At 47.3% G+C, this 15,460-nt stretch overlaps 1 protein-coding gene across 12 annotated transcripts in view; it reads left to right on the plus strand.

Moving 5' to 3' along the window:
- Window positions 1–15,460, plus strand: part of LOC1280503 (protein 4.1 homolog) — a 42,379-nt gene that overhangs the window by 14,678 nt on the left and 12,241 nt on the right. For 10 of the 12 annotated variants that reach the window (XR_009766484.1, XR_009766485.1, XR_009766480.1 and 7 more), the window contains exons 3-6: window positions 13,919–14,244; window positions 14,328–14,773; window positions 14,852–15,004; window positions 15,080–15,438. Coding sequence is in view for 6 of the 12 variants with exons in the window: in XM_061661016.1 (XP_061517000.1) it covers window positions 14,104–14,244; window positions 14,328–14,773; window positions 14,852–15,004; window positions 15,080–15,438 (1,099 nt within the window). In the remaining 6 variants the exon portion in view is untranslated. The remainder of the gene's footprint in view (window positions 1–13,918; window positions 14,245–14,327; window positions 14,774–14,851; window positions 15,005–15,079; window positions 15,439–15,460) is intronic. The other 2 variants (XR_009766481.1, XM_061661018.1) reach the window with 1 other exon arrangement.

Here is a 15,460-nt window from a genome sequence, read left to right on the forward strand (position 1 = left end):
CGCACACGACGTACACAGAACTGTGTTTTTATTGGGATATAGACCCCACCGTACGTATGCAATTGCCTCCGCCGGGTTATAGTGCGGAAGGTCGTTTCCTGGGGTGACCAGCACAGGAAGGGTCTATCAGAATATCTTCAACTCTTCTCTTAACTCTCTTCGAGACCTTGGCCTGAAGCAACCACCGGACACGATCGGCGGAAAGCGTTGGGTTTTTTCGGGGGTTTCGGGTTTTGTTGGTGAAGGTCCCGTCAACGCCGCATGACATCATATGCCGCGTTCCGCCGAGGTCTGCTGCGCACTACAAATGTGAAACGTTTATTATTCTAAACTCTGCCGTCAAAAGACAGTTTATTTTCATATAAAACAGACGGCCGCGTCTCTCTTGGTGCGACAATAAACTTTCTGGATTAGCGTAGGAATCGTAGTAGCGCTTCGTTTTCTTCTTTGTTGGACGTTTCTTTGACTTTATGCCATATTAAAGCCATAAACTCATCATATTCGTTGAAAACGGAACAGAAAAAGAACGTGATATTTGGATCCAGATTTGATTCGAACCTGCGACCTGTGCTATCGCAAGCCGACCGTTTGGCACAGCACTACGAATGCACTGGATCATAGTGACCGTGAAAAATGGTACAGTATCTTCATGGGTATTTACTTAATGATTGCTTTCATCCCTTCAAATGAGTTCTCATTCGTCTTGTTTCCGTTGAGCAAGTGCACGGGACACACTTATTTAACCGCTTACTCATCAACAATCAAGGGTAAAGATATCCAACCCAATCAGCCCTTTACTCCCGCCGATTTCCCGCCGAGGAAAGCGTGCCGATGCTGCCGTGGCGACCAAAGCACGCCCGCTAATAGCAAAGATGGTTTGTTTTGTTTTCTAACCGCGTGTCGAACGGGTAAAAATAGTTGGACGCTGTTGTGTTATTGTTGAATGGGACGAACGTTTATCTGTTTTCGTCTTCGCTATTCCTATACCAGAGGGAAGAAATCTTGGTTCGTTTGCCTTTTTCGGGGGATGGGTGATTAATCGGTTGGTTGTTTTTGTCCCACTGTCGAAGCTCCCATCTAATCCACTGTCATTTCCAAGAATGCAATCACGGCGTGAAAGTGGGCCAAATATGGGCGAGAAAGGGAAGAAGGACGGTTGTGTGCCTGTGGCCCGATGCTCAATCGGAAGCTGATCCCTCTCTCTCTCTCTGCGGCTTTAGGGATGTAATCTCGGCGTCACATTCCTCGAGCGTTTGCGCTTCGATTGCAATAAATTACGCCGAGAGCGATCGACTTCAATCCCACACCCCGAGGGGAAATTGAGTGAAATTTGGAGGAAAAGGATGGCCCCAAAGCGGAGACTAATTAATCAGTTGACCGGCCCACGAGTTTCTTATCTTGCTCTATTCAAACCACGATTGTTTGATAACCCGTACCGCCACCAACGTTGATTCCTTCTGAGGCGTGTGGTTTGTGATTCGTTGGAGGCCATCTCTCCCCTCGGCGCAGTACCCCCACGACGGCAATCGATGTGTCATCGTTGTGTTCTAATCATAGTGTTCAATTCACACACACACACATTGCTGCTCGTTGTCGTGTTTGGTGAATGATGTATGGCAAGCAAACGGACGCCTCAATATGCAAGATTGTTTATTATTCCCATTCCACTTCTTTCCCCCACTGCCACGCTGTCTGTGGAGGGTTTGAAGTTTTGCTTCAAGGTCCCACAAACATGTATTCGAGCAACGGGTCTCGCGCCACCAAGAGACACCGCAGAAAACGCATAAAAATCGTGCGCGCATCATCTGAAATCTTTGCACATGGTTGGTCGGTCGGTCGGTCGGTCGGTGTGTGTTGTCCCCAGCGTTGGACCTCATCATCACCCCTATAAATATACCCATTTCCATACAAACACAAGCACACGAAAGACTGGCCGCCGAGGGCATACCGTGGGGCTCAGAAAAAAAGGAAGGAGAAATTTCTAAATTTGTTTCTGCCGATGAGAATTCGTGAGCTCGCTGCTCTGTGGCGTTCCTTTGCCCGTGTGATGGATATTTTAACCTCCGTCGTGCACAATTTGTGAAGGATTTTGTCGCTGTCGAAGTAACAAAAAAGCAATACACACCCCAAATCGATACGAATTTGTAAATACCGCAATATAAACGTCCCCGTGGTTCTAGCAGGCGTCGTCGGATCTGGTTGAGCCTGTCAAACAATCCGTCAACCCGCGGGCAGCCACAGCCGCCCCCCGCCCCTTGGGTAACGAATCACAGTCGGAAAAGGGAGCTCTGGAGTTCGATCGATCCGCAACCACCACCCTGCGGGCGGAGGGAGCTGTCAAAACCCCTTTTTCAATGCCACAAACAACCGACCCCGACGCACGCTAAAGCAACAAGCAGAAGCAGCAGCAGCAGCGTTCGCCGCCGTGTTCCGTTTTTCATGCTGCGTTGTTGTTGCGTGCTAACTATCGCTCCCTCTCTCCACGAAAGCTCTCCAGGGCGCGGGCTTGGGATGTGTACCTTCCAGTGACCCACATTCGCCACAACCTCCCAACACCAAGAACATCTCGCAAGCCCCCACTGTGTACGTGTGTGCGACGACCTACTTTCACTCCACAAACACACACACAGATATCGAGCAAAGGGAGAGCGAGCCCCGTCGATAATGCAAAATCCCGGCAACAGACCCCGTGTGTGCGTGTGTGTGTGTGTGAGCCTTCCCTTTTTTGTCCGGAAGAGGTCTGTGTTTGTCTCTGACACCAGTTCCTTCAGTTCAGGGTTTGAGTTCTGCTGCCCACCAGCTACTACTAGTGTGCCAGGGGGTGTGGTCTTTAAGAAGTTGGTACGGATGCCCTTTCGTCGCTCGTGGAGAAGCTTTCTTTTTTCGCGATTTCTTGCTAGGCAGGGATGTAGTATGTAAACCTTTGTTTTGGTGGTGTTGTTGTTTTTGGTCGCTTCACGCAGTGGTTTTTATTGGCGGGAAGCTTTCTTTCCTGCTTTTTCTGGTTCAGAAGCACCAGCCAGAGTAGCAAAAATGCCTGTGGTGTGCCTGTGTCTCTCGTACGGCGATAACAACGCGCCTAAAGCAGCGCACGTTAATGTTTATCCCTCGTGTGGAGCTCGTTTCTGGTGTGTTCGTTCGTTGGTTCTTCCTTTTTACGGGAAGTTTTGCAGGATTCACAATGTTGCGGACAACGGTGAAAGGGAAGGTTGAGGTAGTTTTATGGGTGTTTTCTTCGGTTGAGGAGTAGAATTTATTATTTATTCACTCGGTAGCAAGATTCGCAAAACACAAACGACCACAAGCGAGCTGGAATTCTTCGCCCGTCGATAGAGTATAGTTGGGTCTTCCTTATTTTGGAGGATTAACGATTTTTTTTTGTGTGCTGTGTTGCTGTTGTTCGGGATAAAGCTTGGTCAATCACGTACATGTCGGATAGGGTTTTGAAGGTCTTCCAGTTAACCGGTTCGTGTGCTGTTTTATGCGATTAAACCGGTGCCGGAAGGATACGAGGAATTTGAAGATGTATTTCTCAGAATATCCTAAAGAGTTTCCCGAACGAATAGAAATCTTTTTCGGGCAAAGAACACATGCAGTGCATTTGGAATACTGCTATTCCTTCAGTTTCACTGCTTGATTTGGATGGCATGAGATCTTCATCTAAAGACACTAAACCGGTCGAACTTCTCTTGAGTAATCTTCAAACACTCAGTACAAACTGAATGTTCATGAATGCCTTCAAAGTAATCCCACACAACCAAACATTCCATTTGATTTGTAGATTGTGAAGATTCAAGAAGGAAGCTTGTGTCTCTGAAACTCAATTACCGCCGCTGTAGTACTACGTCCCAAATAGTAGTTTTTTTATACCCAAGCAATAAGTCGGGGGGTTACTGATGAACTGTCGAGCAGAAAGTGACAGAGCGCACGAAAAGAAAATAAAACTTTTTAAACCATCAAACGCGTACGTACGACCGGGAGTAGTACCACCGTATGTAATCAACAGCAAAGCAAAGCTCAGAAGCTCGCGAGCGCTTTACTTTAAAGTGCGAACTTCCTGGGCAAACAGACGGTCGCCAGGGTACGACGCCGTAGTAGTGGAGCCACAGAGCCACTCGAGAGAATGTTGGTGCTGGTGCCAAATTGAAGTTAACTTCCCATTAGAGACGCAGTAGCAGCAGGAGTAGCAGCCCTCCGGCGATGGTCGTCGTAGTGGTGTGGTGCAGAGGCGTCATGAAGGCAGGCACCACGCTCTTCCCTCTCTGTCTCTTTCAGGAACGGAATTGGAAGTTCAATTTGGCGCCAGAGTGGTTTTCTTATCTTACCTTCGGCGCGTAATTAGAGTTGAAGTGTTGTTTCATTTCGTTTGTGTTTGCTATTTTGTATCGATTTTCCTCTTCTTACAGTTTCTGCTAGAAGCAAGCACGCAACTTTCGTACGCTAGTTTGTTGTGTGCGTAATGTTGGGTTCCGATTAAGATCCTCCCGAACACATGGAGGTTAGTGGATAGCGGTCAGAATATTATGGGCACCGTACTTGAGAGAACTGGCTTCCACAGTTACTATTGATTTTTGTCCTTCTTCGCTGGAGGATATGTCTAAAAGATTGCTTGCTATTGCCAAAAAAACATTACATGGATTTACTTCAACTTGAAATTTGGATCTTTGCCAACCACCATGAAGACTTATTTACTTCCCCGTTGCTTTCTGAAATCCTATTCCAAGATCTTCTGGAAAACGAAAAATTATTTGTGGAGGTAGGGTTTCCTCCAAGTGATTCTTCCATAAAAAAGAATCTTCATTCTTGAGCGTTGGATATTCTTTCCCATAAACAAATACCCGCGCCTAAGAGCACTACACAGCAACAAGCTCTTCCTGCCCTGGATGGAAGGTGTATCATTACCCAAAGTACATGCACCCACACAGCCGTGTTGGAACCGGGGATCGTTTCGTTGCATCGTCGACGCTTTATGAGATAACCCGTTGGCGTCGGTATTGCATCTTCGGAACTGCAATTACCGCCTGCGATGTGTGTTTAGTGTTTCGTGGAAAGTGGATGGATGGACGTGAGGCTTAAGCGTGTCTTCGAAACAGAAAAAAGAAAGAAACAAATCTCACTTTTAAACTCATCCACCCTCATAAGACACCCTTCCCCAACCACAAACGGATGAGAGGATTGGTTCGTAAACAAAACGTCGGTAAATAACAACATTACAGTGTAGGGGCGGCGGCTTGGACCTGTGGGCTGCTGGTCGCCCTTCTTCTTTTCCAATACCGGCCTCCTCGCTGTGTGTGTGTGTGTGTTGTGATGGTTGATTTTTGTTTACTATATTCCGGATCCCACCCCCGGCAGCCGGTCGATCGATCGGATTACGCGAGCGCGCTCACGCTCCTCGTGCTGCGCCCCCGGGCTTACGCGTCTGATGCAAAATGCATCGTTTATAGAAGGCGGCTAAGTTGTGCAATCGCTCACGGTACCAGACACACACACACATGGAGGACGATGACCCTTTTGCCTTCTTGAAGAGCACGTGAGTAGCAATGCGTGTAGGCTGGACGTTTGGACGCCGATCAGAAGTATTTTAGGATGGTTTGAGTTGGCACGTGAAACTGTTTCTTTAGTAATTGTTCAATTTTATGTGTAATATTGAGCCATTATACAGTAGTTTGATCGTCATATGTGTTATATTTTTAAATCACAAAAGAAACATCTAAAATACTTGCTAATTCTTGCAAGATTAAAGTCACTACATAACAAGTCATCCCGGGATCCTAGCTAATCCTCTGCTCCATGGTGCGTGTAACACACGTTTCTGCACAATAAATAATTAAACTTTTCTGCACTGAACATCCCCAAATAATCCCACCCACTAGTTGCAAACAGTCGTACACAGAAAGGCGGAATTATAAACAGTTCTTTCGCAGTTCCCGCTTATCGCTCCACAACAAGTACCTTTCCATCGTCCTTTCGAGTCTACTTCAGTGTAGTTTGAAAAGCCCTCTTTCGCCTTTCCTTGGCACGTTGAGCTACTCATGTCTGCATGTGTTTTTTGTTTCTTTCTTTTTAATTAAACATACACGACGCGTGCCAACATGAACAATACTTCTCTTCCTCCGCATCGCGTTCAAAAACTTGTCGCACTACACTTACACACCGAGACGACTCGACAAGAGACCGATTACCGGGCAGCAATGCTCGTGTGTGCTGCCAGCCAGCCCTTTCCTGGCTGATGATGATTTATGCATCCGATGTTTGCCAATCTTTAAACTCTCTCACAGCAGGGGCTTATGGGTTCTTAGAGCAGGAAGAGGAGGCACGAGATATGGGATGGGAGCTGATTGTTGCACTGACGTCCACAGTATGTTGAGGATTTAAAATTGTCCAATCCAGACACAATTGCGTGGGCCGCCGCCGCCCCATGGCTTTTTGCGTTGGAGGAGGTAGCATCTCCGGCGCGCCCCACACGACACGACGCCCGGAACACAGTCAGTCGAATTTGGCACGGGTCGTTCCGCGCCGCCTCGGCGATCCGTTGGCGTTGGAGAATTTAATTTTCTGTCTGATGAAGCAATGAATTAACTTTCACTTTCGTATGAATGTTTCTGTTCTTGCGGGGCCGAGCAGCAGCAGGAGCACGCCGGTTTGTGGGGATTTACGCCGGATTAAAGCACGTATAAATGGTAAATATTTAATCATGCCGAACTCTGCCGATTGGAGGTGCGAGGTCCTACTGAAATATTGGAAAATAAGCGGAGACGCACATTCGGGCAAATTGGAATTGAGGGCATAAGTATGATATGGCTGGCGGCCAAAAAACTCCTCCGAACGGTATCAAACGTTATGATTTGCCGCCTCTCCCTGAATTGAAGAGAAAAGGGAGAAGTCTCGGCTGTTTCCTGTGCCGGGAGTCGATTCCAAAGCCTTCCGGAGGATTAGCGGTTAAGCGGGTGTTGGCAATGCGTTTCCTGACAGTGTCAAAATTGGAATCCGCCCTGACCAAACTACTCCCCAACAGAGCCCGACCAGTATGGGGTGTATTATTGGAAGTTGGGGAACGTGCTACTGGTCGTCGTCGTCGTCGTAGTCGATCGCATTATGTGTTCAACCGGCGGCAACTGACGGCTGGCGCAATGACGATAATGGATCGTTTTAGCATTGGAGCGTGTCGGATTTAACATGGTAAATTAAATTATCGCCACCCGCCAGAAGGACCACCGCTTTTGGGGCGTTTTGTGAATTGTGGAGCGGAAAGCTGGATTGGGCAAAGCGAAACGATCCATTGAAACGGTTTTGGAACGGGCGAAAGCGTAAGCGCAGGTCTTATTAAATCAATTAGATCCTCCCCCCGGTGAGTGCTGTGGCGTTTTTGGAAATACATTAAACAACTTGTGCTGCATCCTCGTTGCAAACAGGGCCAGTAACGGTCGGCGGCAATCGGAGTGTAATTAAAAGAGCTGTAATTCAAATTACAATAGCTTCATCAACTTCTACCGTGTACTGTAGTTTGTACTGTGGCAATGTCCGCAAGGGTTGGCGTCTTCTATGATCAAATCAGCAAATACAATCGGTCTAAATTATGCGCTCACTTGCTCCACACTTTTCAAGTAGTTTTGATTTAAACGACCTTCATACTTTGACCAGCAGCAAATCAGCATGACGATGCATGGGGAGCAAAGGTGATTGCGCTGGTCATAAAAAGTCAATTGAAGGCGTATTGCCACTACAAGATGGACAAGTAACCTTAATTTAATTCTTGCATCTTGTTAGGAGCGCCAACCATGCTAAGAAATGATGGATGTTTGGATGCATGTATTTTACTATATTATATTAGAGTATTTTTTTTCCTCCACATCACATGAAGAGCTAATTTTATACCACAAGAACGAAGGCCGATGAGACGCCATTTAAAAAAAGTCACCAAAATGGCTTAATGCTTTTGTGAACATTTTATATTTTTGGACACTTCTTTTATCTCAGCTCGCGTAAAGAGTGACATTTTTTGTCGAGGTTCAAACTTCGTTGCCGAAAGTGACCCGTAAAGGGCATGTTGTCCATTTTCGTCTCTATGATCGCGCCGGACGACTGGCGACCCCCTTTGTTGATACTAGTATACCACACAACACGTCACTTTTGCCAATGTTTAGGCTAAACTCACACTCTGCACGATATATATGAAACCCAAACCGACCATCATCATCATTCTGTCCCTTCCGTTCCCAATCCTGTCCCCCGCGTGCCAAGGGTGGTCATAAACTTGATCCAGCCAACCGATGGTGGTGCGAGTGGTTAGAACACGCACTCTGTCTCCTGTGTTTGGACGATGTCACGCGAAACACGTCCCTACCAGTGGTTTGGGGAGTAGTAGTGGGCTTGGGTGATGGGTTTGACGTTTAGGCACAGGCACACGCAATGACACAGGACGATGCTTGTGCGTTTCTGTGTTTGTGTGTTGTGGCGCTGGGTCGATGGACAGAGGGCGTGTGTAAAGTATGGGCCACCTTCAAAGCCGCAATCTGCGACGACGATCCCCGGGCTCGTATCGGGAGACAACACACACACCCGGGGCCCGGTGCGGCTTTCGAGTGCAACTGTCTGTTTGGTCGATAATTTTTGGATTATTATCGATTTTGTTTCGCTTTGGCTTTGGGTTGGGTCGCTTTCAACAGAGGCGGGGTGAGCTGTGTGTCTGTATAGAAAGTCGTTAGAGCGATGCGTAAATGATACTCTCTGCTTCGATAATGTTTGCAGCTAGTTGGTATTGATGATCCTAACAGGGGCGATAATAATGTGTAGAGGGACAATTTTGATTTCAATGATTGAAATGATTGCAGATACTACAATTGTATCATGCAAAAAAGTCTTAGAAGAACATATTTTCTGCTTTATTGTAGATTACTTTTCGATTCAACTTCAAGAATTGCTCATGCTGATAGAGATTACATTATTATGCGACAAAATCTTGTAACAAAGGCCTAAAAAGACCCACACCAAACCCTATTAAGCGTAATGTGTTATGCATAATGCATAACTTTAGGCGGTTTGCCACGTGGATTGCATAATGTTAGTTGGAAATATGGTAATTTAGGGAAGGCGAATTCGGCTACCTTTAGGCCTTTTTGTCTCTCTTCTAGACGACATATACTTCATTAGCTACCGAGGAAGATTCGAGGAACAATCAGTGATTGATACAGAACGTGCAAATATGCTTTGGCGTGTAAAGCTAACGAACTTCCCGTACCTCGATCGAACGCTGAATCCAACAACGGTTCGCCACTTCCTGAGTGCTGTGTGTCGGTGAGTGCCTTGTGTTCTGGTCTAATGAAGAAGGTCACCAAAAGACCAACTTTCCCATTTCTCTTTCTTGTTGTTCCCTGTTACATAGCGTTAAGGACCGGACAAACCAACAAGAATCACGAATTCCGGTGTGTTATTCTACGTGATTGTTCGTGCATAGACAGGACGGCATGTTTGTTATCTTTGTTTGTATCTGGTGTGACAGGTAGACAAAGCAGAGCGCCCCCCCCCCCCCCCTGCCCTGTTTTGACAGCTTGAACTCGGACCTTTCTCAACGCACGTTGCACAGAAAAAAAGCAGATAAAATTAAGCTGAGTTAAATAATTCTAAGCAACAGATAGCAAATGGCACATGGTGTGTAACGTCTTGTGTGCTTGGTGGAGCTTTCGAGACACTCCTGACCGTGCAATAATTATGGCTACACATGAACAACAACCGACCGCCCGTGTGCGATTTGGCATGTATGTTTGTGAATCAAACCCGTCCATCGCAATCGTTGGATGTTATCAACGTTTCGGGGGAAAAAAGGTTCGCATACTCCAAGGGTCCACGATGCAAGAGCTTGCTTTTAGTGAACAGGGGGCGAGGGTACGAGTCTCCCAAAAACCGAGATAACATGCCATGTTTATGAATCATAAATGGTAACGTTCGAAAATTTTCGTTTTGGAGGGATTTTTTTGCTCTTCATTTTGCTGGTATTACTGTCCAGATATGAGAGAACGGAACCCCACGCGCATATACTTCCTTCCTCACCGTGTCAGTGCAACGTTGTGTGTGTATGTAAAAAGAAGAGCGAGAAGAACTGGACATAAAAATTGACGTCAAACAGGCATAAATTATGTTTCCCTCCCTTTTCTGGTGGGCGTTCTACGTTCTCTTTACGATCGATTGGCAATCTTCTGTACGAGGCTAAAGAAATATTTGCCTCGATCGTCATCGGGAATGGACGGCGGCGTGGTAGAAAGTAACATAAATGATAAATAAATAAACCATAATATGGGAAATTTCATTCGTTAAAGTTTCCTTCAACCAAAAAGTGACCTTCAGTGTGTGGTGAAGCAAGTTTTTGGATGAAATAATTTTCCAAAAACGTTTGTCGATGTTTTTTATTTACTTTCAACTGCTGCATCAACATTTAACCTGGACAGCGAACAACAACGCAAAGTTACAACATAATTAGTCGCCCTCCCGAGGGCTTACACCAGAAGTTTGGCTCCATTATCGTAAAACAATGTTTGTGTTTCATTAGGGATCGACTAATTTACTTGCCTGCCCCTCTCACGTTCGTCTGTTGTGTTGGGCGTTTAATGTCAGTTTTCATTAACATTCGCTATGGCTTTGTTCTCCAGCTTTCATCAGTCAGAACTATTGAATTTGTTACCTGGTTTACGGTATTCAGTGCAACATTGAAGTATTCTATCAATCCAGTTTTGTAATTTGAGAGGACTGTTTTGGTGATTGCAACACTCTGTCCCACAACACGCTACCTGGGTGTGGTCTTTATCGCGACAATTTATGAGCATACGCAATACACACTTTGCAGTAGCGCAAACAGCAGCAGCAGTGTGCTCGTCAGTTGCTGTATTTCTCTTTTATTTCTTTCGCTGTATCGTACGGCACAGAATACATTGTGCTACCTCAACGATCGACGCTTGGAAAATCACCCAACACCACACGTAGGGAAAAACTATCTCCGATGACGAGTGAAAGCAAACTGTAGGCTAGCGGCGTGTTGGGTGGATCGTTAAACGTTGCTGCTAGCCCGGGGAAAATTGGCGCCGATCTCCTCCACGCACGCCCGTCTGTCTCTGTCGAATGAGTTCAGTCGGTTGGTGGTTGGCTGGTGAAAAAGATATGTGTTGTATAAGGCCGCCCAAACAATGGTGTGCACATCTTCCTATGTTGAATAAAAAGTTGTTGAAGTCGCACGTTGGGGGCTGAATTGAGCAAAAGTAGGAAGCCAAAATGCGCACAATAAATGTGTCAGCTACTACCAAATGTGGGCTTGGGGTGAAAGGTGCGCACAGAAGAAGCGTATTATTGTTGGCGTGTGGGATGATGCACGATGTTTTGTGAGGGCAGGAGAAGAGCTGAGACATCAAGATATGATCGGCAGCGAAAGTCAAGACACAAAGAAACCAAAAAAAACAACATCTCGCTACAAATCAATCAGTTTATCAGCTTTTTGAGGTGCAGTTTTGTCCCGGTCAATATATACAATCTGTTCATCAGAGCTGTTAGTTGATTTAATTTATTTAATTTAAATCACTCCAAAAAGCTGTCGAAACAAATAGTCGAAAGGAGGAAGTGAACTTTCTCCTCTTGAACCAGTAAAACCCCCATGAATCGTCAAGCAAACGCGTGTTTTTTTGCATTATGTTTCAAACAACATCACCATGCTCAATTGAGCGTCTTAAAATCCTTTTCCTTTTGCAAATAAACGGCAATATGAGCTCATCGTTCTAAATATAGCATCATCAGCATCATCATCCTCATGCACTGATTGCAGAAAAAGCGCAAGTTGCAGTGGGGGGGACCGAGGTTGCCTCACGCTCGGCAATAATCGCCCGCCGTCCGCCTGTGCTCTGTGAATCAAAACAAAACAATCAGCGAAAGTATTTCTTGCGTTGCTTCAGCTGCTGCTAGCCTCTTTCTTCACTTCCAATCCGACGGGTTACGAGTCGAGAAAAGAGCCGCGAAGAATCAACGGCGATGGAAATAATCTTTCTGCCCGGATTCCCCGGTTGAACGGTTTAGCGATAAGACCTCTTAACGTCTTATCCCGTTGCTTTTGGCGTTCCACAGAGTTCCGTGTTAAGCCTCTCTCGCTCTGGCTCGCGATCGTATTCGATCACTTGTCTCTCGGTACGACGTACGCGCATCAATCGCCAGCCGGCGTGTGATGGCTTTCCGATACGCGCTGTCCTTCGTATCGGCGCTGACCCTGATAAGATAAGAGCGTTATCGAACCAAGGGCGGAAATCGGGACCACTCCTCATGGGCTCTCAGAGGAGATGTTCCGACCGTTCCAAACCTGCACAGGAACACCGGTAGAAAGTGCAACACCACAGTGTGCTGCACCGATAAAACGATGTGTATTCCCCTTGTGCCATTGACATGATTTCGTTTTCAAGGGAATCAGTGCCTCCTGTCCGGTGATTAACTTTGGCCGTGTGTGGTTCGTGGAATGTCATCACGATATTGGAGCAAGTCAAAATGAACATTGTTTTTGCCTTGAAACTGCAGCCAGAGATTCTTATTGAGGTTTTAACACGCTCAGTGTCTGACCAGGCTGATGATCGAGTGGATAGAGGCGTTGTATCACACACAGCCGGATGTGTATGGAATCTCATTTGAAATGTAGCAAGAAGAACCTCCTCTTGCCGCCATCGATGTTTGTTTACTGCCCAAAGTGATGATACAAATACAAAATCAAAAACTTCAACTCACCAACACCCTCTTTGTGTGATGCCACATCAAAGATTCTTATCACTGTTTGGCGGCTTTGTTGTTATGTGGACTTCTGTTGTTTGTCGTGTCCTGCTTGTTTCTTCTCCCTCACGAAACAGAGCAAATGCAGCTCGATTTTGACATATGACCATGATTTATCTGAACCAGCGGAACGTTGCCTTAATCATGCTTCCGCCGCAAACAGCTAACGTCAGAGAATGCACGTCCTCACCCAACCACCCACCCACAAACTGTCGTCATATCGTGAATAATCGCTTCTCCGAGAGCAAAACAACAGCATATGAAACACGATCACGCGTTCTTTTTTTTCGAGACCATTCGTTTGTAGCATGGAAGAAAGCTCGGGAACTCCCTAGTCGTAGAGGCCCCGTGTTTCAGTTGAATCTGTGTCACATAGGATGGAAATGAATCACCGCGGGATTTAATTACTTTTTACACTATCCGATGCGCATTGATTTTTGTGATCATTTTAATTAATTTAATGTTAGTTAATGTTCTCCTGGCTGCGATGGTGGTGTTGACGTGGTACATCATTTGCAAGACAAACTAGCGACACAGCATCGTTTAAGTTAATGTGTTGCCCTGCCGGAACGCGATTGCATTCCAATCTCATTAACACCACACCACGCCCTGCGGGAGAGAACACTACCAGCGCGCTGCGTGTGTGTGTGCATCAACCCGCCCAGACGGCGGCCAGTCTGCTGGATGTGTCCAATTACGCCCGAGCGCTTAGCTAATGTCGCAACGCTCGCCCATTACCTCGGCAAGGTCGAGAGACGTGAAGGTGCGAAAAGGAAGGAAGGACTTTGCTGTCCATCCGAGTGCTGACTTTATCAGGGTGTGTACGGCGAACACCCAAAACATGACAACACACACACACATAGACCGACCAACCGATGATAATATTGGCCGGGCAAAATGCAGATCCTATCAAGCTCTCCTCACTCCTCTCAACAGCGCAGTGTCTCGGGGTCGTAATGATGACGACAAAGTGCCCGGCGACACTGTTAAATACATTAGCGGGGTTGTAGCATCAGGAGAAATGAGGAAGAAACGAGTGCAAGGAAGGGTGGAAGAGACGTATCACCACTTCAATAATGGTTGCAATTAAATTTCATTTTCTTTCTCTTCTCTTCTCTCCGTTTCCGTTTAGCGTAGCGTTCCGTTTGGTCCGGAAGTTGGTGTCCCAGTACACGCGCACGCTCGGCGCTGTGGCCGAGTGACCTATTCGTAGCTCTCTGTGTAGTGTTAACCACAACACACACACACCCTATCAGCTTACGTAGCGGACAGACTCCCCAGTAGCAGTAGAACCTAATTAGAGTATCTGCAGTAATAATGCCGGGCGAGTCAACGAAAGCGGCGGAACCGGCCGCCGCCACCAGTCCCAGCACACCGAAAAAGAAGCCCACCAACTCAAAGGCGGCCCTCGCAAAGGTTACACTGCTCGATGGTTCGATACTGGAGGTGACCATTGATGTAAGTAGTACAATATCCTCACAATTGCTCTGTTAAACTGTGTTGTTAAACGTCTCTCGTCTTCCTTTCTCTGCGCTCTACAGCGAAAATGCCGCGGTCGGGACCTACTGAACTCGGTCTGTGCCGGGCTGAACATACTGGAGAAGGATTACTTCGGGCTGACGTACCACACAGCGAACGATCCGCGCACTTGGCTCGATCTCGAGCGTCCGGTGACGAAGTTTTTCCGCTCCGATCCGTGGGACCTTTCGTTCGAGGTGAAGTTCTACCCGCCGGAGCCGGCCCAGCTGCAGGAGGACATCACGCGCTACCATCTGTGTCTGCAGGTGCGCAACGACATCCTGGAGGGCCGGCTGCCCTGCTCGTTCGTAACACACGCCCTGCTCGGCTCGTACCTGGTGCAGTCCGAGCTGGGCGACTACGATCCGGCCGAGATGAAGGATCGGTCCTATCTGAAGGACTTCAAGATTGCCCCGAACCAGACGCCCGAACTGCTGGACAAGGTGATCGATCTTCACAAGACCCACAAGTATGTATTAGAATGTTGCCGCAGAAGCGGAGGATTGGGAAGAATCTAATGAACGTGTTTGTTCTTCCTCTTTGCCAGGAGTCAGACGCCAGCGGAAGCTGAGCTACACTATCTTGAGAATGCGAAAAAGCTCGCCATGTACGGTGTCGATCTGCACCCGGCGAAGGATTCCGAAGGTGTCGACATCATGCTCGGCGTCTGTGCCTCCGGTTTGCTCGTGTACAGAGACAAGTAAGTTGGTCATTTAGGGTGATCGTCCATCAGACTCAATTGCTAATCGTGCACCTTTGTCGACTTCGTTTGCAGACTTCGTATCAATCGGTTCGCCTGGCCGAAGATCCTGAAGATCTCGTACAAGCGCAACAACTTCTACATCAAAATCCGTCCGGGCGAGTTCGAGCAGTACGAGTCGACGATCGGCTTCAAGCTGGAGAACCACCGGGCGGCGAAAAAGCTGTGGAAGGCGTGCGTGGAGCACCACACCTTCTTCCGGCTGATGACGCCGGAACCGCAGCAAAAGTCGGGCCTGTTCCCGCGCCTTGGCTCGAAGTACCGATACTCGGGCCGCACGCACTACGAAACGCGCAAAACGCCCGTCGAGCGTCCGGCGCCCGATTTCAAGCGCAGCTTGACCGGAAAGCGTCTCTCCAGCCGCAGCATGGATGGTTGGTTGTTGGAGTGACCGAG

The sequence above is a fragment of the Anopheles gambiae genome, chromosome 3 (genome assembly GCF_943734735.2).
Source record: "Anopheles gambiae chromosome 3, idAnoGambNW_F1_1, whole genome shotgun sequence".
Classification (NCBI taxonomy): Eukaryota; Metazoa; Arthropoda; class Insecta; order Diptera; family Culicidae; genus Anopheles; species Anopheles gambiae.